Source organism: Cryptomeria japonica, chromosome 4, assembly GCF_030272615.1.
Source record: "Cryptomeria japonica chromosome 4, Sugi_1.0, whole genome shotgun sequence".
Classification (NCBI taxonomy): Eukaryota; Viridiplantae; Streptophyta; class Pinopsida; order Cupressales; family Cupressaceae; genus Cryptomeria; species Cryptomeria japonica.
This window is the reverse complement of record NC_081408.1, coordinates 545,266,069-545,291,234: the sequence shown is the minus strand read 5'-3', so window position 1 is coordinate 545,291,234 and position 25,166 is coordinate 545,266,069. Positions and strand designations below refer to the sequence as shown.

The 25,166-nt window shown below is 36.4% G+C and overlaps 1 protein-coding gene across 6 annotated transcripts in view; it reads left to right on the top strand.

Moving 5' to 3' along the window:
* LOC131034991 (probable protein S-acyltransferase 14) overlaps window positions 1–23,063 on the top strand; it is a 28,778-nt gene extending 5,715 nt beyond the window's left edge. For all 6 annotated transcript variants that reach the window (XM_057966620.2, XM_057966617.2, XM_057966623.2 and 3 more), the window contains 4 exons: window positions 21,780–21,903; window positions 22,095–22,180; window positions 22,278–22,343; window positions 22,427–23,063. In XM_057966620.2, the coding sequence (XP_057822603.1) occupies window positions 21,780–21,903; window positions 22,095–22,180; window positions 22,278–22,343; window positions 22,427–22,552 (402 nt within the window). In that variant the 3' untranslated portion in view covers window positions 22,553–23,063. The remainder of the gene's footprint in view (window positions 1–21,779; window positions 21,904–22,094; window positions 22,181–22,277; window positions 22,344–22,426) is intronic.
* The last annotated feature ends 2,103 nt before the right edge of the window (window positions 23,064–25,166 follow it).

Here is a 25,166-nt window from a genome sequence, read left to right as displayed (position 1 = left end):
CCAATAGTTTCTGTTCCTGGTTTAGAATTGATTACAGTCCATGGAATGAACTATGGTAGCAAGGTATGGCAATAGGGAAATTGAGAATTTACAAGACGATAATTTGCTGTTCAACACACATATGATGCCTCCAATATGATTCTTAAGTTTACACAGCCATATATCATATTGTTGCCTTTGAAAAGCAATGTGCTTCCTAAAATATTCCTTCACTGCCTGATTTAATATAACTTGAGCCTATATGTCAAACCCAATGAAGGGAGTCACCTTTTAAAGAAACCACTTTGAAAGTTTTGGGCAATGAAATTTGTGTTAATTAAAAATGCCCGTCAATAATGAAGTGTGTATCCCCTCAAAATGGCATTCAAAGGCTTTCATAATAAAGTGCTGAATGAGTGCTCTTAAAATGCATGGTGGCGAAAATTAATTACACTTCAGAGAAATAAAAAAATGCCCTTTAAATATATGGACTTAATAAAAATAACTGTAACCTATTATAAATATTCAAAAGTATCTTGCTCTTTAAAAAAATATTAGAGTCAGCCTGTGACTTTCAGTAGCATTGTAGAGATTAGAAAACTTTAGAATAGTATATTTGAAACTTGGAGAAACCATTTTGGTAAGTCTCCTTTTTCATTGAAATTTAAAGACAAATCAAAATTTAAAAATATTTGTTTTTAGTTAATTTGAGTGAGTCAATGTTCTCTCGGCCTTTTGGAGTGCAATGACTCAGGAGGGGCACAAAGCCCACTAGTAAGCTGCCCAGTGGGGTTTGGACTCAGGTAGCTGCTGAAACAGTGTCACCCCTATTCCATTGTGCTATGCCATTAATAGCAACAACATTTTAAAGTACCACCCATATGTTAAGTTTTAATGATTTGATTCTACAATACCTCAAATATTAGACAACTAAGTTTCGAGGTCACCAGGAGAATGGGGGCTACTTGGAGACTCCGAATACTGATATTGGTACTGGGATGGCTAATTTTGAAAAATATGAGACACCAAATTTTTTTAATATAATTTAATAATTTCCAAAAAATATCATGGCATAGAACTTTGAAAACAAGAGTAATGGTAAATTTTAACATCAACTTTAAAGTTTAAATACACAAATCAAAATGTCAAATGTCTTTGTGTCAAAAAGTTCAAAACTCACACTACATATTACATATTAGATTATCATTACATATTGAAAATCAAAATATTGACAGTTTGATACTGATACACAAAAAATAAATAAAAAATCAGAAATCTATTGTCTACTCTTCAATGTTTTGATCATCCATATCAAAGTCCTCAGCTATGATGCTCTCCAGATAATCATCACTCTCAAACTCAGGTTCCTCTAATGGTAGTAGGGGGTCATTCATTAAGGCCATATGGTTCAACCGTTCCATTCACCATGGCTGCTAAATGATGGAAAACAGCGTTTTCATTTTGTTTTTGACCTTTTTATGTGCCTTTGGTTAGAGGAGGCGCGTAGGAGACGGCCAGAAACCTGGTGGGAGACGTGGAGACGGTGGGAGATGTGGAAGTGAAGTCTCCAGATGAAAATGAAGACTTAGGAAGCACGAAAAGCCTCTGAGACGCATACTGTCTCTTTCTCCGAGATGTGTCTCAGGGGGGTGGAGATGCATCTCTGGGTTACAGAGCTAAGTTTAGTTCTTTCCAAGAGGGAATGTGTGCCACATGACCAGACATCATCGACATGTAAACCAAAGGGAGTGGAGAAGCCCTAAATAGAAAAGCTAACTTATAAACTCCCAAAATGAAAATTAAGAAGACAATCTATGAGACCAGAATTGGATTGCTAAAGGGGTTGACAAATAATGATGCTAAGAATAATTCTAATAGTGGTAAAGGGTTAAAAGTAATTTATGCAAAGTTCAAATGGGAAAATTAGCTGTCATGTCCCCTTTTTGGATTAAAATAATTAACATTATTTAACTTGGGCCCAGCTTTTATTTTATTTTAGGGCCAACTTAACAATATTGTCATAATTAAAATAAAATGTGTTTTTAAATAATAGTATTAAAATAAAAGTATTTTTAAATAGTTAAATAAAAATAAAATAAAATAAAAACTTAAAAGTATTTTTAAATACTTGGAGGTAAATTTAGGACCCAAGGGCCCAATTTGAGAAGTTATGTTAAGGTGGTGTCTATCTACATTTGATCATCATTCAAGTTGTCCTTTTACATCTTATTTTCAAATTTGAGCAGTTTGTTCAATCCAGGGCATCTTAGGCTGAAAACTGTTGGTTTGTCTAGGGTTTGAGAGGACAAAAACTGTTGTTTTTCCATTTGGGTAATTCCATCCAGGGATCACAATTGTGCTAATTTGTGAAGAATTTTGAGATAGTTTTAATTTGATACTGTGTCGCTACAATACTGCTACAGTGTTTTGCAAGTAAATATCATTATTTTGTGGCCTTATCATATTTGAGGGTTTGTACATTGGCTTTCAGATTTTGGGTGAGTTTTGAGCATCATATACAGTTGGATCTGAGTTGTATCAGTAAACCCTAGCTGAGGACCACATTGGGAGAGAGAAATTCATTCTGGGCATTAGATAGTCATACCAGCTGCTGGTTACATTATTTCAGTCATCCAACATAAGATACCAGGCTTTTGGAGTGAAGCACCATCATCTCTACGAAGATATTAAACAGATTAGGGCATTTTGCATGTGTTTCCAGGCGTAATCTTTGCTGCAATTCACATCTACAACCATATAAAATAGGGTGACATCATTTAGAGGGCAGGTCTAGCAACATTAGTGCTGTTCCATTCTTGTCATCAGCCAAGCTACATTTAGAGTGTCAACCATCCACATCAATTCTGTTTCATACCAGGTGCTAGGGTTTGGGGCACAGCAGTGTAGAGGGTAAATTAAATGCTGAAGGTTCAAGTTTCTAGCCACCACATCATTCATTACAGCCCTACAGTTCTGAACCAGCTGTTCCATTGCCATGGAGTAGTAAGTCAAATTCATGATAATATGAATATCTGATTGGAAATCATAGTAAAATTGTTATATCCATTTCTATTTTGGCCAGCAGTGAGGGATTACATTAGACTTTCAGTTTGGGAAGGCTTTGGAAGTTACAGTCAAATGTGTAATTGCTATTACAATTACAAACTCTTTAATTTTCAGACCTGAAACATATTTTACCCTAGGGTTTATACTGTTACAACAGCCAATTTGCAGTATAGTTGAAGGATTTGAGTAGAGAAATGATTGGTTAATTGCTGTCATGAAAGATAAGGGTTGATTTCACAAGTTTTTCAATCAATTGTTTGAATTTAATGTGCTGTTTCAGTCTTGCATATTTGTTCATAAATTCAGAACATTAAAAAAAAATCAAAAAATGCAAATCATTATAAATTTATAATGTAGGGACATTACATTCTAGGCTATTTATTCCACTTGTAAAAGGATAAATGAAAAAGAGAAATAAATTTAAATAGTCCCTTAAGTCTTTAGGTGTATGAGGAATTTCAAAGTGTTTATGAAGTAGTTTGCAAAAACCACATTGCTTAGTGCTGAACCGAATTGCTCTCTATTGGAGGTTCACCCTCTCATGTGTTAGATTGTTTTTTAGTATATAAATTTGGTTACCAAGCGGACATGCCCTTACATTATTGTACAAACATACATCGTACGTGTTTGCTTAGTAAACGAAATGCTCTTTTAAATCCTTATGAGCCAATAAAATTACAACCGTGCTTCAGAACTATTAAGTTTTTCTACCTTTCAAGAGAAATTTTTGCAATTTTTCAGGGAAGATTGTAGATTATTAAAATGGACATGCAGACATAAAATGTACATGGGAATTTTAATTCTTCTCTGATCTTGATGAAGTACTCGAAGAAACTGCTTCTCTCAAAATTTACACTCAACATATGCTGAGAAGATTACAGATCATTAAAATGGATCTGTAGACATATAATGTACATGAGAATTTTAAATCTTTTATTGATCTTGTCAAAGTGTTTGAAGAAACTACATATCTTGAAATTTACACCCAACATATGTAAATTTGTAGCAAACATATGTGTGTACACCAATTGTGAAGATAGCATATCTCTGCAATGCTTTTCATTGCTGGATTGCTCATTCAAGCTGTAATCCTACCTTCTCTGAATCTAGGGTCGAAAAGCAAGGGCAAGAGAAACTATTTTTATGAATTGCAACTAGTGTCTATTCATTTCTATGCAAGTGAATGGAGTTAACAACTGAGCTTAGATCCTGTTCATGGGTCTTGTGGGTTAATCCAAATAAATCAGGGTACCAACATCAAATGGAACCCCCATTGAATGGGATGTTTAAACTGAATTTTGATGGTTCAGCTGGGGGCAAGCTGGGAGAGTCAGGTGTTGGATATGTCATAAGGGATTGGAATGGAAATATGCAAAAACTAGTCAATGGGATGAAGTAGAGGCTTAAGCATTACAATGATATTTGGGATATAATTATCAGAAGAGATTCCATTGTTAAAGTTGGCGGGGTTAGTTATGCATTGGGTGAGGTGTTTGAGTCAAGGATTTATACCAGTCACTCCAATGATGTTATCACAAATATTGAGTACTGAATGCTTAGTGCACCATCTTCATCCATGAACCTAAGAGCCTATCTTATGCTAGGAAATTGGGAGGTGCCAAACATTGTTAGATTTGATTTGGAGTGCCTCATATGTGTCTTCATAATTGGTTCTCCACTTGTTGAAAATTCAGGAAGGTTATAGGACCTGAATGTATTTTTGAATTTCCATAGCGTTACTTGAACAACACCCTGGCTTTGATTTTTCTACCAAACATCATGGATATCTTGAGGAAGGAATGGTGTGGGTAATTGCTCAAGAATATATCAAGGATGTTAACATTTTGGAGCCAAAGTCGTTTGGTGCAATTGCAGGTTACTATGCCAAAGTAGGAGTAGCCAATTTGGAGGCTTGATCTCTTGGGATCTTCTTGCCTCATCTATAGATGCCAATGCTGTCTCAATGTGGCTAGAAATGATCTCATTGTAGGCTTTTTGGTTGTGTTTAGAGTGGTGCTAAGATGCCAAATGGGGACATGCCAGAGTGTACTAGGAATGTGATAAACACTAATTCCTTTCATATCTGCAATGCAGCCATACAGGGCTATTACATTCTCTAAATCATGATAAACAGAATCTGCATTTGATATATAATTCCTACTTAAACTGAAACCTATCAAAACAAAACTTTATAAGAATTTATTCAACACATTCTATGGAAAATAATAAACAAATTTCAATGAATGCGTAATGAAATAACTTGTACAAGAGAAGAATATAATAGGAAATACCCTACAAATACTCGATATTGCTTGAGAATAATGAGCCACTTTAAGGGGGAAGACCTTCAAATAACTCCAAATAAGAACACAATTCGCAATATTATGATCAAATAACACTCAGTATCTCCTATATATGCCCTACTCATGCCTTTGATGTCCCCCAAACTGACTTAGATACCTAAATATAACACTTAGGATAACTTAATTATCTGAATAAGAATATAATAATGATCACATAACTTAAGAGTTAAGGTAGCCACAATCTTACTATTCATAACATTATGCACCTATAGGATTAAGGTTGTAGCATGCCTCTCTTCGGAGAAGCATTGTACTCATTGTTGATCAATTGTGGATGCTTCTGCACAAAATCTTCATCTTTCCACATGGCATCTTTGATTGGCAAATTCTTCTACCAAATGAGATAGTTTGTGATTGTCCTAGCCCTTAACTTCATTGTGCAAGTTTGGAGAATTAACTCTGGATCTTATATGATTCTTACTTCTTCATCTAACTTTGGTATCACTGTCTATGCAAGGATCTATTGACCAATCGCCTTCTTTAAATTTGAAACATGAAAAACTAGATGTATCTGTTGAACACACCTTAGGATTGAGAGGGGGGTGGTGGTGGTGAATCAGTTCGGATCTTAAAACACTTCACTTAAATTTTTAATCTTCAAAACACAATCAACTTATCCTTAACCTTATCATCAGCACTGAAACATGGAACCACAAGACACAATGCACAAATCTTCTCCAGTGTGAAGGATTCCACATCCCAAAATTGTTCACAAGTATCCTAAAGCAGGTTTGGATGGGTGGATTTCTTGGATGACTCAAGAAGGTCCAATAAATCTTGTTGTAATGGACACATCTTTTCAGAAAAGGATGCAACTTGGCTTGATTGACTTATCTTGTCACTCTAGGGTTTGGCTAGACTATGAATTTTAGGGTTCCTTTCCAGATGTATCCGTTGAACACACCTTAGGATTGAGAGGGGAGGGAGGGGGGGTGAACCAGTCTAGATCTTAAAACACTTCACTTAAATTTTTAATCTTCAAAACACAATCAACTTATCCTTAACCTTATCATCAGCAATGAAACATGGAACCACAAGACAGAATGCACAAGAGAACACCAGATTTACATGGAAAAACTTAAACAAGGAGAAACCATAATGAGAGTCAACTCACAATATATATGAAATCATTACAAATCTGTTTTAGGCAACCACTGCCAAGGAAGCACATTGCCACCTAGAAGACTTGTAGACTGAGATGCACTATCCCAGGGCAAGATACAAAGGACTTGCAAGTTGAAGTTCAGTGCTCCAAGGCAAGATACATAAACAACAAATCTCTGAATCAGCAAAACAAAGTCTTTCTCCAACTATGAAGCTATCCTTGAACATCTGTTACAAGCAACGAACTCCGACAACAGTCACCACCACATTCACTGCCTTTGCACCATAACACTCTACACATGATATGATCATGAAAGCACTTGCACATGAAAAACACTTCGCACATTACTTCATCATCTCTTCTACTTTTCAACACCTTCAAAGACACATCACCACACTGATTTGATCTTCTATATATACCATCTTATTCATTACAAACATCAATTAGGTTGGCCAAAACAAGGGACAGGCATAGGTCCTATCATGTTGGCCACCAAACACAATTGTGGTGACTGCAGTCCAATCTAGGAGATAGAGAGGACCTAAATACATCATGTTGCACTTCTCTAAGCAGCTCCAAACGATATACATGCTGGCGTACATCATCCAAGGTCAGCAACAAGGTAACGTGTAGATAGACAATGTAGTACACAACCAGTTGGCCCAAAATACATCATCTAAATGAAATAACTCAATGCAGATCTCCACACACCGTAGTGAGGACCCAAACACAACTCAACACTCTCTCCAACGTCGGCACATATCATTAAGACTTGAGCACAAGCCAAAAAACAAACTTACCCAAAAACACAACATTAGACACAATGCGGCACCAAACAGAACATCCAACACTATCCACAACACATAAGGATATTCATAGAACATCCAACAATACTTCCAAACATTTCATTCTCACTGTCACATCGATCCAATTTGGCACAATACAAACTACAAAACATTTCATCACCAGGCTGCCAGGTTACATAGTGTTGAATAGAACATTGATAAACCTTTTTGCAAAACACTTCAACACTTGAAACTGTAATTGAGACGGCGCACGAACATTAGAAATATGTCCTCCAAGTTGGAGCACCTGAAATATCAATGTGGAAAGATGTGGAGCATTTTTTGAACCAGTCAAACCACATCTGACAAACATCCAAACTGTCAACAAACAACCTTCAGAAACCACTTCAGCTGCAACACTAGGAACTTGAAAAGATAGTAGTGCAATGTCCATAGAACACAAACATTAAGTCCAAATCCATAAGATCAAATTCACAATTGCGGAGGAATGCAGAGCATTCTCCTAGCCAGACATTAAATACTCTTTCCTACATATCATAACTCATTGTATTGCAAAACTTCTGGAAACATCATTAGCTAGACCAAAAGTGTTAGGACCAATAAGAACACATCCTCAACTATCATCATCAGTCTCTATCCAAAAGATATCTTCATTATACCATCACAATAGCTTCATCAGCAGCAATATAATATCTCAGACAGAGTGTACACATCAGCCACCAAAGATGGTGGACATCCACAACCCAGAGCAACTACAACCATCATTATTGCATTCAAACCATATCAACACAAACTCTATATATGACCTCATATCAGCAACATCAGCAACATCATCAGTGACAACAACAGTAACATCAACAACATCAATGACCACACAATCAACTGCCCAAACATCATTAGGGACAACACATATTGTTAGACATCAGGTTGACATCAATGACAACACATATCGCCAACAATATCTTTGTTGTTGGAGGTAAATGAAGCTTGTAGTCCACATCCCAGTTTTTTGCAAAATCTGGTATGGACAGTAATAGTTTGGTGACAACTTGTTATTCTTTGTTTGTTGCTTTAGGGACATTTGCTAATAAGTTGCAATCTGAAGAAAACCCAATCACGTACTTTAAAATTCCTTTCACTCAAGTGTTGGTCAACCTAATATTTCTTTTGCTTTCATGCCGTTGAACTCTTGTTGTCACCGTCAATGATAATGTGATGGATGGAGGATGGTTTCCACGCAATGTCATAAATGTTTTTGAAGAAACATGGATGTAATTTTTATACCACCATTTTGCTAGTGGTAGCCAATCCACCCATTGAGACTATTTATTTGAAGCGAAACAATGTAGATACCCTTCCAAGCACTTGTTGATGACCTCAATTTGTCCATTTGATTGAGGATAATATGAAGAATTGTGAGCCAATTGGGTACCTAAACAAGGGAGTAAATCTATCCAAAAGTTACTAGTAAGATAGGTGTAATGTCCCAACTTTGATAATAGGATTTAATAATAAATAATAATAATAAAAATAAAAATGCAAAAGAATAAAAATAAAATGAAAATTAAAATACAAAAGAATATAACTAAACATAATTAAAGCTTAATTAAGTTAAAGAATGGTCAAAAGGCATGAAATGATAAGCTGTGACTCTCCCAAATGCGAGGTATAAAAGGGAGAAGAGAACTCATTCGAAGGGGGGGGGGAGGGAGGAATTTGGAAATGAAAGTGCAGATCTGATTTAAATAAGTGTAGATCTGATTGTGAAAGGTTGTGTCCCTTCCAAAGGACAGGAATTATGAAGAGTTGCACTATTTCAAAGGGTGCTAATGGTGAAAGGGTGTGTCTCTGGCCAAAGGGCATACATGATGAAGAGGTGTGACCTCTCCCTCACATTGAAAGATATAAAGGAAAGGAATCAAAAGCATATAGGGAGATCACCATTGATCAGATCAGATCAGAACTGTTATTAAGTTACAGGCACAAAAAGACCTGAAGAAATAAGAATTGAAGGATTCAGATTGGATTTTATAAGATATTAAATATTCAGTGGTTCGTCTGATTACCACAGTTTGCTAATTTATTATATGTAGAATGAATTCCTTCATATGTTCTGAATATACCCAATCATGTTAAGAGAAGGAAGAAGAACATCGAAGAAAGCAGATTGAACTCACAGCAAGTAAGGAACTCTCTGTCATATCCATGTTTAAGACATTAAGACATTCTGGTACGTGATCCTGTGCATCATATTTCTACAGCATTCTCTGCATACTAATGTCTGATAACAGTCCACTGTTATTTACATTACACAGCATACTTTAGAGTCGTTTATGGTTATATATTTTGGAAAAAGTGATGAAATATGATGCTTTGCATATATATATATTCTGGTTTGTTTATTATCAGACATGGTAGAAGAAGAATGATTGCAATAGGGGGAACAATGTTAAGGGTCACCTCTAAGCATGCCACCTCATATGTATGGCAGAGTCCACATGAGGCCAAAGGGGGGTGAAGGCTCTCTGCCTTTGGGCTTAGGAGGGTTAGACTTAGGACACCCTATTGAGGCAATCTCCATCCTCTCTATGATGATGATTCATATGAGTAGTAGAAGGTGACTCGATTGAGGGAGAACGACGATTAGGACACCCTATCAAGTATGACTTGATTGAGGGAGAACGGCGATTAGGACACCCTATCAAGTATGGCTAAGGGAGAACGGTTGTTGAGGACATCCTATTGAGTCATCCCTCCTAACTCACTTTTTTTGGGATACTTCTACTTATGATCCATGTTTCTTTACATTTATATTTATCTAGCTTTCCTTTATCTTATTAATCATAGTTATCTCTCTTTGATTTATGAATCATAGTTAGTCTTCTTGTTTTACATAGTTAGCCTTCCTTCATTTTACATACTTAGCATGTTTGTAATTAATCACTTATGTTATAATTGCTAGACTATTTCCTAACTTGTTGCAGGGTTTTACTATTAAGAGTTAAAGGTACTCCCTCTCGTAACCCTCTTTTAATAACTAAGAATTATAATCTAGGGTAAACTAGGGGTAATTAATAAAAAGGGACATTACGATAGGATCATGATCATTGACAATAAGCATTGGGGCACCATGTAACTTTTGTATGTTGTCCATAAATGCTTTGCCATTGTACTAGTTGTAATGGATGGGATAATGAAATAAAATGGGTGTATTGGTGACAATCCACTAATGCCATTATGTCACTCTTACCTTTAGATTTTGGAAGGTCATTGATGAAATCCATGGAGACCTCTTCCCACCATTGGCTAGAAATAACTAAAGGCTGCAAAAGACTAGGTGACTTAACTGTCTTCCCTTTATTCCTTTACATACCAAACATTTTGCCACAGATTTTTTAACATCACCCTTAAGCCCTTCCCAAAAAGATCTTGCTTGATTTTGTATGTCTTCAAAAATCTTCAATGACCCCCAATTGGAGAACTATGGAGCTCCTTGAGAACGTTGTGTTTGAAGGTGGTGTTCTTACATAGGTATAATTTCTTTTGTACCATAGAGTCTCCCTTCCAACAAAACTTATTTAAAATATTGGGACCATTTTGTAACCTTTGAATGAGATTCCTTGTAGCAACATCATAATGTCACTCTACCTTGTCTTCTTCAACCATATTATTCGTAATATTGAAATGATGCACTATAATGCTTCATCCTTCTCATCCTTCCTAAACAGTGCATCAACCACTATATTCTCCTTTCTTATTTTATAGACAATCTCAAAGTCATAACTCAACATCTTAGTGATCCATTTTTGTGCTCTTCAGAGGATAAGCATTGCTCCAAAAAATATTTCAGGCTATCATGATCTATCTTAACTTTGAAATGTCTACCCACATCAAATATGGCTTCCATTATTGCATGAAGAATAGCTACAATTTCCTTCTCATTCATGGGTTTGAGTTAATTCTTACACTTCAATTGATGAAATTCAATAGCAAAATTGGCTTACCTTTATGCAACATCACAATCCACAATAAAATCCTTGGTAAAGTCTAGGGTGGTACACATAGCCTCCTTCAGTCTCCTAAATGTTGTATTAGCTAACTCAATCCACTATTCTTCACAAATGTTTTGTTGTATCCAGTCAGTACTAGGAAACCCCTCAAGTTCTTAATGGTTTTAGGAATAGGCCACTCCATCATAGCCTTGATTTTGTTAGAATCAACCTTCACTCCTCCATGAGACACTATGTGACCCAAGTACTCAACTTCTTTAAGACCAGAAGCACACCTGGAAGGTGATGCAGTCCATGTTTGAGAACCTGATTAAAGGCTACAAATGAGGAAGCCCTTTAAAAAAAATTGTAACACAATTTGAAAAGTACAGAAAAGAAAGTTTCAACATCTCAAAATAACAAAACAATATTTGCCTAATTCAATATTCTTGAATCAACTATCAAGTCCAGGTGCTCGATCGAAGACAACTTTATTTAAAAATTCTTTATTCAAACATGAAGAGTTGCATTTTGGGTGTCGTACTGGTTCAACTCTATAAAAAACGGCTTTCTTATCTTTGCATTTAGTTTCTACTCTTTTGTTAAAACCATTTCATTATTCAAGTTCCAACAAATATATCTCCCACTGTTGCATTCCTTTTTTAATATAGCATTTGCTTAGAAAAGGTAAAAGCGTTTGAAACTGTCTAGCCTAAAATTAGATCCAACAACCACCTCACTCACCAAGGACAAAAACTTAACCAATAAAAACTAAGGGTAGGGTCAGTTACACTTCATCAGTTAGAAATGAGAGGAAATAAATGATTGCACTAGTTTAACAGTCAACTCTTCAAGGTCAAATAATATTCCTTGAGTGCACAACAACCCAAAATAGCAATTGAAACCGCCCAGTTGTTGTGCCAGCATTACAGCCCTAAGGAGAGCTAAAACTAGAGGATATCAACTAGGTATAGAAGCAAATTGGCATTAAATCCGACCTAGTACTTGCAAACACAATAAAAAGCCAAACAAGAGGAATTCAATGCCAAAATTGAGCAAACAATAGAAAATAAGGAATGATTGGATGCTCCTGCTTATTAGAATATTTAATTATATTTTAGTCACCTATATTTAGTTCCTTGTTTAATGGTCATTTAGCTTTTTAGTTAATTAGCTTTTAAGCTTTATTTAGCATTTAGCTTTTTCTTTTTAATTAATTAGCTTTTAAGCTTTATTTAGCATTTAGCTTTTTCTTTTTAGTTAATTAGCTTTTAAGCTTAATTTAGCTTTTAGCTCTTTAATCTTTTACTTTAATGTTATGTTCTAATTATAGAACATCGTCTTGTAACCTCTATATATACGTGTGTATATCGTTCAATGTAATCATCCGATTATTGAATCATTCATTCAATTTATTTTTCATGGTATCAGAGCATGGAAATTAAAAATTTCGAAAATTTTTATTATTAAAATTTTTCGAAGTTTTTTTTGAAGAGATTTTTTTGAAACTGTTTTTTTTTAAAAAGCAGATTTTTTTCTCTTCCTGGGCAGTTTTTTTTTTTTTGCAGGTTGAAAATTTTCCTAGGGTTTCTGTAATTTTCGACTAGGGTTTTGACCCTTCTGTTCAAGTCGAAATTTTATTTTGGTTGTAGATTTTTGGTGGGTTTTCCGAGAGCTCAACTGGATTGTCGTCAGATTTTTCTGGGTGCATCGTTTTCCGTGCCTCAAATTTTGAGCCATCGGATCTGCATTCTGTTTTCAGATTCTTGATGGGTTTTTCGAGAGCTTTTCTGGGTTGGCCTCATATTTTTTGAGTGCCTCGTTTTCCGTGCCTCAATTTTTGTGCCAGCAAATTTGCCTTGGAATTTAAAAACAGTTCACAATTTCTGCTATTTCTGTGGACGTTGGATTTTTTGCTGTTTTTTTGGCACCATTTATGCTGTTTTAAGTGTGTAGAAAATTTTAATTTTTGGGTTTCTTCCAAACCTCGAAATTCGTGCCTTGGAATTCGTGTCAGAATTCTCCTATAGGGTTTCAGTTTTTTCAGAAGCTGTTTCTATTCTAATTTAAAAAAAAATCAGATTCTTCTGTCTCTTGCCTTCACTTAGTTGACCTCGATCAACCTCGATTTCCGTGATGGCATCATTAACCAACATCATGTTGGAACACAGTCAGAAGTTCAACGGCCGCAACTACAACACCTGGAAATAGCGTATGCTTACCATCTTTGAGTATCGTTGCCTTGATCAGCTTGTTTTGGGCAAGGAATCTCGTCCTACAACAACAGGGGATGATCAAGACAAACATGATGTGAAGAATCAAGAGGCTGTTATGCTTATCAAACTCTCTGTCACAGATGATCAACTCCCACAGGTGCCTTCAGGTAAAACAGCAAAAGAGATTTGGGATCTTTTGAAGGATCTTCATGAAACTTCTGACAAGAGCTGAGCTTTCTTTTTGAAGAATATGTTGTTTTCTATCATGATGGATGAGAAGTCATCTATCCAGGCACATCTTACGAAGATCAAGGACATCCGTGATCAGTTGGAAGCTATAGGCCGAACCATGGTGGAAGAGGATATGGTAGTGATCACGCTGAAAAGCCTTCCCAGATCCTACGAGCATTTCATTGATACGCTCAATATCTCCTCTACTAGTGTTGATTTGAAGTTTCCTGATCTTTGCAACAAGCTACTCCAACAAGATTGATGGAAGCAGTAGTTTGGAAGCAGCGCTAGTTCATCCATTGAACAGGGTTTCACAGCCTCAGCTTCGCATAAGTACAAGGGTAAAGCTCCGTCCTTCCAGTAAAAAGGACAAGGTCAAGGTCAACCTCAGCAGTCTTCCAAAAAGAAGAGCTTACAGTGTTCCTACTGTCATATATGGCCATTTGGTGAAAGATTGCCGGAAATTGATAGCATCCTAGCAATCCAAACAGGGAGGGTCCAAGCAGAAAGCCAATTCTGCCACGCATCCTGATCAGAAGGAATCTGCCTTCTATGTGTCCATGGCCCAAACCTCCTCTGATGATGTTCAATCATCAGCCTGGTACATTGACTTTGGAGCCTCTCAACATTTCACACATCGTCGGGATTGGTTTACAGAGTACATGCCTTTCACTGATTCAGTGATCTTTGGTGGAGGTGAAGAGTATATTGTTGTTGGCAAGGGCAACGTTCAAATTTCATCTGGTGGGAGGGATTTAATATTCCTCAATGTATACTTTGTACCTGGTATGAAGCTCAATCTACTGTCAGTTAGTCAGATTATGCAGCATTCACCACAACTGGATGTCGTCTTCGGGTTGCACAAGTGCAACATTGTTGACAGGGAGACTCGCACTACAGTTGCAGTTGGTATTGAGGATCATGGTCTTTATAGACTTGTTGATTCTATTGGTTCTCAGGAGCTCGCCATGGCAGCTAGGAGTACTTCCATCAGCACTCTTTGGCATCAGCGATATGGGCATCTCAATGTCCACTATCTCTCTTAGTTGGTTTGAGAGGATCTAGTCGTAGGATTACCTGAGATTCAAACTCAGAATCATGGAGTTTGCGGAGCATGTCAAGCTGGAAAGCAGCATAGGACTTTGTTTTTAGATGGAGATGCTTGGAGAGCATCCAAGGTCTTGCAACTCGTTCATGCAGACATCTGTGGTCCCATGAACACTCCATCAGTCACTGGATGCAGGTATTTTCTACTATTTGTTGATGATTTCAGCAGACGCATGTGGGTTTATTTTCTTAAGCAGAAATCAGAGGTGTTCACCATGTTTCAAACGTTTAAGGCCTTAGTGGAAAAAGAGTCTAGCTGTCAGATAGTCTCTCTTCGGTTCGACAATGGAGGGGAATTTTGTTCTACAGAGTTCACCAACTTTTGTGCATCACATGGCATTAAGCATCAGCTTACCACACCTTACACCCCACAGCAGAACGGTGTTGTTGAGCGCAGGAACCGTACAGTCACTGAGATGGCTCGATCTATGTTGGAGCATAGAAATGTTCCAAAACACTTTTGGGCGGAAGCAGTCTTCACTGTAGTCTACCTTCTAAACCGGTCTCCCACAAAGGCTGTTAAGAAGATGACTCCAGAGGAAGCTTGGTCTGGTAGGAAGCCCAAAATCAGTCATTTGAAAGTTTTTGGCTCTACAGCTTATGTTTGGATTCTAGATGCCACGCGCACCAAACTGGATCCAAAGAGTCAGAAATTGATGTTCATCGGCTACAATGACAACCACAAGGCATATCAGCTGGTTGATATAGACATTAATCACCTCATATTCAGTCGAGATGTAGTATTTGATGAAGAAAGAGGGCCTTTTCAGCCTTCCTCTCCTGATTTGAGCACTGAGGATCACCTTCCAAAGGTTGTAAGTATGGGTGTTCGTCTTCCCTTAGCTCCACTTGATGGGAGGGATTTAGTTGACTCTGAAGTTGTGGGGTCTCCCAGGCATGACATTGCACCCCCTGACTTTCCTCAAGATCTTCTCGATCCACATCGAGAGGAGCTTGCTCCAAATATTCCAGGCACTCTTCATCCTGCAGCAGATGTTGGTACTTCTACTCTCCGGCCTAAGTGGTGGGCCAAGACCATTGGTGATCTTCATGATGATGAGCTCATTGAGGGTAGATCCGTTAGAGGTAAGAGCCAACAACACACAGTTAATTTTGCTCTTATGGCCAACATTCACAATATTTATGAGCCTCAAACATATACAGAGGCTAAAGGTGTACCTGAATGGGAAAAGGCTATGGCAGTGGAGCAACATAGTCTTCTGAAAAACAACACTTGGGTATTGTCTGATCTTCCTCCAGGAAAGAAGCCCATTGGCTGCAAATGGGTGTTTAAAGTTTAGTATAAAGCTGATGGAAGTCTTGATAAGTACAAGGCTCGGTTGGTGGCAAAAGGGTTTTCATAGAAGGAGGGCATCGACTATGAAGAGACATTTGCTCCCACAGCCAAGATGAGTACCATTAGGCTTGTCCTTTTTCTCTCAGCTCAATTTGGATGGAAAGTCCGTCAAATGGACGTCAAGAGTGCCTTTCTCAATGGTGATTTGCAGGAAGAAGTCTACATGACACAGCCTCCAGGTTTCAAGGTTGCCGGTAAGGAACACCAGGTATGTAGACTAGTCAAAGCACTCTATGGCCTCAAACAGGCTCCTCGTGCATGGTACATCAAAATTGATAAGTACTTGATTGATCAAGGCTTTCAGAGGAGTCCTTCAGATCCCACTTTGTATGTCAAACATACTAGTGATGATATTCTATTTCTAGTAGTCTATGTTGATGATCTCATCATTACTGGCAATGCATCACATTTGATCATGCAGGTCAAACAGAATTTGTGTCAGCATTTTGATATGACAGATTTGGGACTTCTCCATTATTGTCTCGGTGTAGAGGTTTAGTAGACTGATAGCCACATACTCATTTCTCAGTCAAAGTATGCCAAGAGCCTACTAGATAAGTTTCGTATGCAAGATTGTAAACTTGCATCTACATCTATGGAGATAGGATTCAAATTATCAGCCAAATCAGATTCACCTGTAGTGGATGAGTCTTCATTCAGGCAACTAGTGGGCAGCCTCATTTATCTCACCACCACTAGACCTGACATCAGTTATGCTATGAGCTATATTTCTTGCTTCATGTCAGCCCCAAAAGTTGAACATTGGGTTGCAGCGAAGCGTGTGCTTCGATATGTGAAGGGCACTCCTGATTTTGGCATTCTGTACAACAGAAGCAAAGATCCTAGGCTGGTTGGTTTTACAGACTCAGATTGGGCAGGTTGTGTTGATGACAGAAAGTCAACTTCTGAGTATGTTTTCAGCTTGGGTATAGGTGCAGTCACATGGACCAGCAAGAAGCAACATGCAATAGCTCTTTCCTCGACTGAAGCAGAGTATCGGGGAACTGTTAAGGCAGCATGTGAGGCAATTTGGCTACGTAGGATGCTTGCAGACATGCAAATGTCTCAACCAGGACCTACTCCCTTGTTTTGTGATAATCAAGGGGTTCTAAAATTAGCCAAAAATCTAGTCTTCCATGAGCGGACAGAGCATGTGGAGCTTCATTGTCATTTCATCCGCCAGCATGTTGAAGATGGATTAGTGATACTGCAGTACATTCCTACAGAAGATCAGACTGCAGATATCCTCACCAAGTCCTTGAGCTCGGCAAAGTTTCTCAAATTTAGAGGGCAGCTTGGTGTGATAGATAGCATGACCATTAAGGGAGGGTATTAGAATATTTAATTATATTTTAGTCACCTATATTTAGTTCCTTGTTTAATGGTCATTTAGCTTTTTAGTTAATTAGCATTTAGCTTTTTCTTTTTAATTAATTAGCTTTTAAGCTTTATTTAGCATTTAGCTTTTCCTTTTTAGTTAATTAGCTTTTAAGCTTAATTTAGCTTTTAGCTCTTTAATCTTTTACTTTAACGTTATGTTCTAATTATAGAACATCGTCTTGTAACTTCTATATATACGTGTGTATATCGTTCAATGTAATCATCTGATTATTGAATCATTCATTCAATTTATTTTTCACTGCTAAACCTGGTGTTACTTGAGAACTTGTAATGCCTGACCTAACTGGTGCAAATGGTCTTCCCCTGTCTTGCTATAAGTCAATATATCGTCAAAGAACATTAATGCAAACTTCCTAAAAATGGCTTAAAGATGGAATTCATCAAATTTTGAAATGTAGAAGGAGCATTAATAAGACCAAATGGCATCACTAGAAACTCATAATGATCCTCACGAGTCCTTAATATCATCTTGGAAATATCTTCAGCCTTTATTTAAATTTCGTGATGTTTTGATCTAAGATCAAGTTTTGTAAAAAAATGTAGCAGCCCTATTTTAATTCATCTAGTAAATCATCAAGGATTGGAATAGAAAACTTATCTTTGATGGTGTACTTGTTGAGCTCTCTATAGTCTAGGCATGTGCAAATGTCATCCTTCTTATGTATCATCACCATGGGAGAGTAGGCACTTTGGCTATTCCTGATGATAGGCTAGCTCAAGCATCCTCTGAACCATCTCCTTGATCTCACTTTTTTGTACATAGAGATACTTGTAGGGCTTGATGTTGGGTGGTTGGCGCTCTGGTACTAGCTTAATGGCATGATCCTAATCCCTTTTATGAGGCAGTCCTTTATGAATATCACCAAAAACCATTTTGTGACTATCTATAATTGTTTGCAAATCTAGTTGGGTAGGAACATTTGATTGATATGCAGCAAATGGAAAAAAATGAGCCACAAATCCATCAACCCCTTTGTTAAGCATCTTTTTGCATTTGATCAGAGCTTAACAAGTGTGGGGACTTTGCACACAACCCTCTTAGTTCAACTATCTTGCACTTTGAGTGAAACCTCATGAATAGCTATTGGAAGTTAATCTCAGTTGTCCCCAATGTAGTTAGCCACTACACTTCCAACAGGATATTTGCTGCACCCGTGAAAATAACAAACATTAGGCAATCAAGTCAGTATTCTACCATAGTCAATTTAATTCTATAACATTTTTTTGAACAGTTGACAATTGGGCCACAAATCCATCAGCCCCTTTGTTAAGCATCTTTTGCATTGAGAGCTTAACATTTGTGGGGACTTTGCACACAACCCTCTTAGTTCAATTATCTTGCCCTCAGGGTCAAATCTAATGAATAGGTATTGGAAGTTCATCTCAATTGTTCCCAATGTAGTGAGCCACTGTACTTCCAACATGTTGTCTGCTTCACCCATGGTAATAACAAACATGAGGCAATTGAGTTGGTATTCTCTAGTGGTCAATTTAATGCTATAACATTTTCTTGAACAATTGACAATTGGGCCACAGATCCATCAGCCCCTTTGTTAATCATCATTTGCATTTGATGAGAGCTTAACATTTGTGTGGACTCTGCACACAACCCTTTTAGTTTTACTATCTTGCCTTCAGCAAGTTGATCACAGTGTTAGTAATCTTCAAATAGGTAGCTATAATATCTGTCTTGATCATCCACATGGCTCTAAGCTTATTTCACAACAACATCTTCCAATTGACGTTCTCCTCCGATATAGAGTGACTAGAGCATCAAAAATGTTCTTTCCAGTGGTCTTTCTGGTGATATGAGGGATCAAATGATCCTTTGTAGAATCAAAGATGCCACAGTTAGACTTGGCCATATTCTTCTTATGATCTGCCAACAATGTGGAATTGGTAGACTCTGCAACTAATTTCTCAATAAAATCCAACAGATCTTGCTCCTCTAACAACAGTTGTATCCAACATTTCCACAGGACAAAGTTAGAGGGACCTTCCAATTTGTCTTCATATCTGAAACTCAAAATAGTCCTGTTGCATTGGCATAATCATGCTAAACAAAACAAATCAACAATCTAACTAAAAAACAAAAGGTTTGAAGACCGCATTTCCAATGTTGAAGAAGGATATAATAAGATGCAGGCTATGCTCAAGACTATCATGTCGAGCAGCCACAAGAATGTGAAGAATACTGCTGATGTTATGGCTCTTATGGTGCATAGTTGGGAACAACAGGAAAGGGCTATTGTCACCATTGGAGATGATACTGATGTGACCCAGGCTGAAGAGGGACCCAGCAAGAGGACCCATGGCACCATGAAGAAGAAGGCAGTCATTCAGAAGGCGAACTATAAAGAAATAAAAGCTGCTGCTGAAAATCTGATTGTCCGGCTGAGCTGGCTGAGACCCTTAAGAGCTTCATGTAGCTGGGTCTGTGTTTCTATTGTCTGTTGTCGTTGCTGTCTCTGTTTTGCGGGTTCTGTGTTTTTTTCTCTTTGCTGGCTTTTGCTGCCCGTCTGGGCTTTTGCTGTCTCTATGGCTGCAATTTGTAATGTCTTTCTCTTGCAGCCTGTTTTGTTTTGGACTTATGCTAGTATCTGATTCTATCTGTCTTAGAATCTTTTTGTAAAGGGTTTTGGGGCCCCTTCAAAACCTGTTTTTGCTTTAATCCAAAACAATCTAACTAAAAAACTTAATCACAGGTACACTGATTTTCTCAAGCATGGATCATGGGCATATCATCCCTGAAACCTCCTGACAGCTCCCTTTGACAGGTAGCAACCCTACTATCTATTCAAGGATTCCTAGAAGGTCGCAGTAAACTGCTCTGATACCATGTTAAATTCTGTAATCATGGTAAACAAATTCTGCTCTTGATATCTAATTCCTACAGGAATAAAACTGAAACTGAAACCTATCAATACAAACTCTATCTCAGATGCAATAATCCATTTAACACATACTATAGAAAACACTAAACAAATCTCATTCAATGAATGTCAAAACGTTATCACTATTTTCATTCATTCTGAACTTAAAATCTGCGACAGAAAATAAATAGATTTTCTCGTATGAAACTGTACCTCTGCCATTTTATTTCAATTACCAGTTGAAGGACAAGCTAGTCTTTGAACTGATTTGTTGGTCTCATGCCTGCGAAGGTCTTTCTTATTTTTGTTATTGGAGGGCATCTTACCAAACATTAGTGACTCAATGTTCCATGAATGGAATGGGCAATGCTAAAGAGCATGTGAGATCTGATCCAAAATCAGCTTATCAGTCTCATGAAGAAGCATTTGGTTGTTTTTGCAGAAATTGCAGGAGGCATTAAAGAAATTTTGGTCTCGTACATTTTATTGCATCTGATAGATAAATAAGTCTGCTAAACTGAGGCCAAAACTTGTATAATTTATCCCACCTAATAGATAAACAATCTATGCATCGGTTCTATAGAGGCCAAAGTCACACTTCCTTGTTTAAATTATAATGAAGTATGCTGCTTTAATGAATCTTTAAAGACCAAGATTTTGATACATTTGCTAAGCTGGTTCATGATGCCTTAGAATATACAGTTGTCATTCACCCACACTTGTAAGTATAATACAGGATCTCCTCTTCTTGAAATATCAGCATCATAAGGCATTTGTTTTATATCTAAAAGAAACTTGCATCCTTGAGTTCAGAAATAGGTGGATGCACATCAAGGTCAACATGGTTAACCTATTGTTGTTATGGAGGGGTGATATTTGCCGATTGATCAAAAAGAACCAGTGCTTGTTATGGCCACAACACTCCCCTGTACTAAACTATTGTCTAACTGGTAAGAATGCAACACAGATGTGTGCATTATTCCCCTGTAGCAGACAAATCCCTTCACAACTTGAAGCTCTAGGAATTGAGGGTAGTGATTCAGTTTCTGCATTGCTGAAATGATTTTTGAAGCAATATTTCTAGTTAGACTGGTGAGATGTCTATTGATGAATTATATTCAATATATAGAATTTAAACAAGAGGTCAAAAAATAGTGTATTTTTCCCTTTGGTATCATTTGGCACTCCTAGAAATGAAAACTTTGCATTTGTAGGAGCTGGGTGACTTTAATCCTTGAAAGTTGTTAACTATCTTAGTCTAATGTTCCTTTTCTCTTATTTTACAGTTCTACACATTTTTGGAGACTGTCTTGGTCACACTAGCATTGTTACCTCGTTTCATAGATTTCTTTAGTGAAGAGGAAATTCCTGGCTCCGCTGGAACACTTGCCACCACATTCTTTGGATTCGGTAAGCTAGATTCTGCACAGGCCAACTTATGCTACTGCTACTGTTGTTAATTAAACAACTAATGTTCTAGTATATTCTTATAGTATACACAGCTTGCATTTGTCTACCGGTAGTTTGCTTTCGTATAAACTTCATTTATCTCATGGTTCAAACTTATTCACATTTCTAACATTGTGTGTAATTGTCTTCAGTGCTAAATTTAGCATTTTCATTGAGTGTTCTCGGTTTTCTCATTATGCATATCTCCTTGGTTTCTCACAACACTACCACTATTGAGGTAATCCAATTTTTCATTATTTTCTTTAACATGCTATTGTATGCCCCTGCTTTACATTTCAGATCCTAATTGAAATGTTGAACTTTTCTATACGCAGGCTTATGAAAAACAGGTCTCACCCAAATGGATATACGACCTAGGTCGAAGAAAGAATTTTGAAGAGGTGGATTTTTGCAAATGTGTTTTGTTTATGGTCACTGAGAATGTATCTAATACACCACCTAATATTTTCCTTTTCACGAACAGGTGTTTGGTACTCAGAAATTTTATTGGTTAGTCCCTGCATATGCTGAAGAGGATTTGAGAAAGATGTCTGTTCTTCAGGGGCTTCAATATCCACCAGAGCCAGACATGGATGCGCAGGAGTTATGAGCGGTGCTAATACTGACTTCCTTTGGACATTGGCCCACTAAAAAGATCTGTGTCCAATTCTTCCATAGTCCATGAAGAGTATGCTGCTTACACAATGTGAAGAGGTATATGCTGCATTCTGGGCATCTGGAAGATGTATGGGAGTGGAAATAGTCCAGGAGTAGATTATACCACCCCTTCATTCAATTACCTCTGTTCTGCAGTTATGATGCCTCCTCTACTGGAGGTTAAGCTAGAATGGTTGCAACTCATGCAGGGCAGTCTTCTCAGCAATTATGTTAAAGCTTAAGGTTGCGGAAAAGCATTTCGTCTTGAAAATGTGCCAACTTTCTGCTTGAATAGGATGTAATGTGAATGATAACCTGCTTCCGAAATATGACTTGTAACTTGACTTTGGTTTGTTGTGTAAGCAGCTGCAATGACTTATGGCTTTCTTACAGAAGTGGCTGCAGATAAATTCTTGATGATGTTCAGAGCAATGGATTATGTGGATAATTCTTTTTTATTTTCATTTTTCCAATCTTAAGTTATCTAAAACTTTTCTCAAATATTGAAATAATATAGTTTAACAGCATAAAAATCTTGCCTTCGCCTTCTTTTTAAGATTTCTGTAATGTTTCATTATGGATATTGTTTGGCTACTAAAAAAAGATATATTTTCATAATCACAATGCAAGAATTTTTTTAACCTTTTGGCTTCTCTTTGGTATAGTGCTTAGAATTAACACAACCACCTTCCATTATTTGATTTGTTAGATAGAATTATTGAATTTTTCTGTCTTTCCTTTTTCTTCTTATATTTGGCAACTAATTTTTTGACCGAACTTTGAAAGTTCGCTGTCATTTCTGGTAAGTATTAACTCGTTTACTTTTGTTATTTCTGGGAATTAATTAATTCGGTTAAGCTTTGATGCAAGAAACACTCTCTGTTTTTGCCGAATATTTTCCATGATTAATATATTGTTAGCAGGTCACATTACTGAACATTTTTTCTGTTTATTGTTGTGATGTTGATACGAGGACAACAATTTGTTTGTTGTGGTGAGGTTGATTTTAGGACAACAATATGTTAGGACGACAATGTGGTTATTTTTGGAATGTTGATTGAGTGTAAAGTTTTGTAAGTGGACGAAGGAAAGTGAGAGGTGGCCCAACTTATTTATAGAATTTGTAAGATATCTAATTTAGATCATAACAGGAATATTTGCAACATATTTTTAATTGGAAATGGTATGGAGTCAAAGCAGTAACAAATATGTAAAAAGATAATAAAACAAGGGGAGGTGAGGTTAATGAGTGTATCTTTATAAAGGGTAAAAGTAAAGTGTATTGTTATGAAAGGGTAAAAGTAAAGTGTATTGTTATGAAAGGGTAATAGTAAAGATGTGAAAGGATAAGAGAACAAGGAGAATTGAGTTTAAGGATTATACCCTTCCTTATGGAAGGGTAAAAATAAGTGATGTTTTTAAAATTAAGGAGTAGATAAATTAAAATGCGAAAGTTTGGGAGGAAAGTTGGTGTGAAGGAAATATATCCTTATAAAAAGATGAAGGTAAAAGAGGTTGAAAGTTGAGGTTAAAGTAAAAATTGTTTTTGAGTAGCTTACACACAATCTTAGATTTTGATTTTAGTTAAAAGGGGAATCATTCTGTTAAGAATATCATACAAATAATTTTGATTTTAGTTAAAAGGGGAATCATTCTGTTAAGAATATCATACAAATAATTTTTACAGTTGAAGTTTGTTGTAAGTTTTTGAATATATTTTTTAATTAACATATTAATAATTATAAATAAAATTAAAAAAATTAAAAAAATGATGATAACATCATAAAAGTTTATTTTGTATAATGCCTTAAGTTTCAACTCATTGCACTGTTGCATTAAGACTAGATTGTAATATTTATTACCACATATGATGAATGAGTAGGTGCATATGTTTGAATAATTAATGCTTCTAGATATTTTATTTCCATAATAAATTACAAAGTTGTATTGGCATGCATAGATATTTAAAATGTTGATAGTTTTATAAATATTACATCCATAATGAAGTATATATAGAAATAAAATATATTAGTTATTATACTTTTTTTTCACACATAATATTTTAATCTATGAAATGTTGGAATTTTTTTTATTAAGAGATGATCTAGGAAAATGATTGTGTATACAAAATGATGTCTTTTAAATGATTTTTTTAGAGGACATTTCATAGAATAAATAATGAAGTATTAAATTATAAATATATGGATGAAGAAAGTTATTTAAATATTTCATAAAGAGTTGAAGTTGAATGACTTACAAATGGTTTGTTAAGGATTAAGTCTTGTTGAATGCAAGATGAGGCAAGTATTGTGTCTTAGATGATTTTAATAGAATGTTTATCTCTTAGCATTTGACTCTCTTTCGAAAGAAGACACTTATTTGTGTATCCATGATTTGTACTTTTGATATCGACATGAAATGATTTAGGATATTTAATCTCTCATAAAAAAAGATTTTCCAAATATATTAAACAATGCTAATTTTTTTCAAAAGGATAGTTATTGTAAACATTGTTAATACCACCTAATTTTGCACTTATTTGGACCAGACTAAAATATTAGAAACCT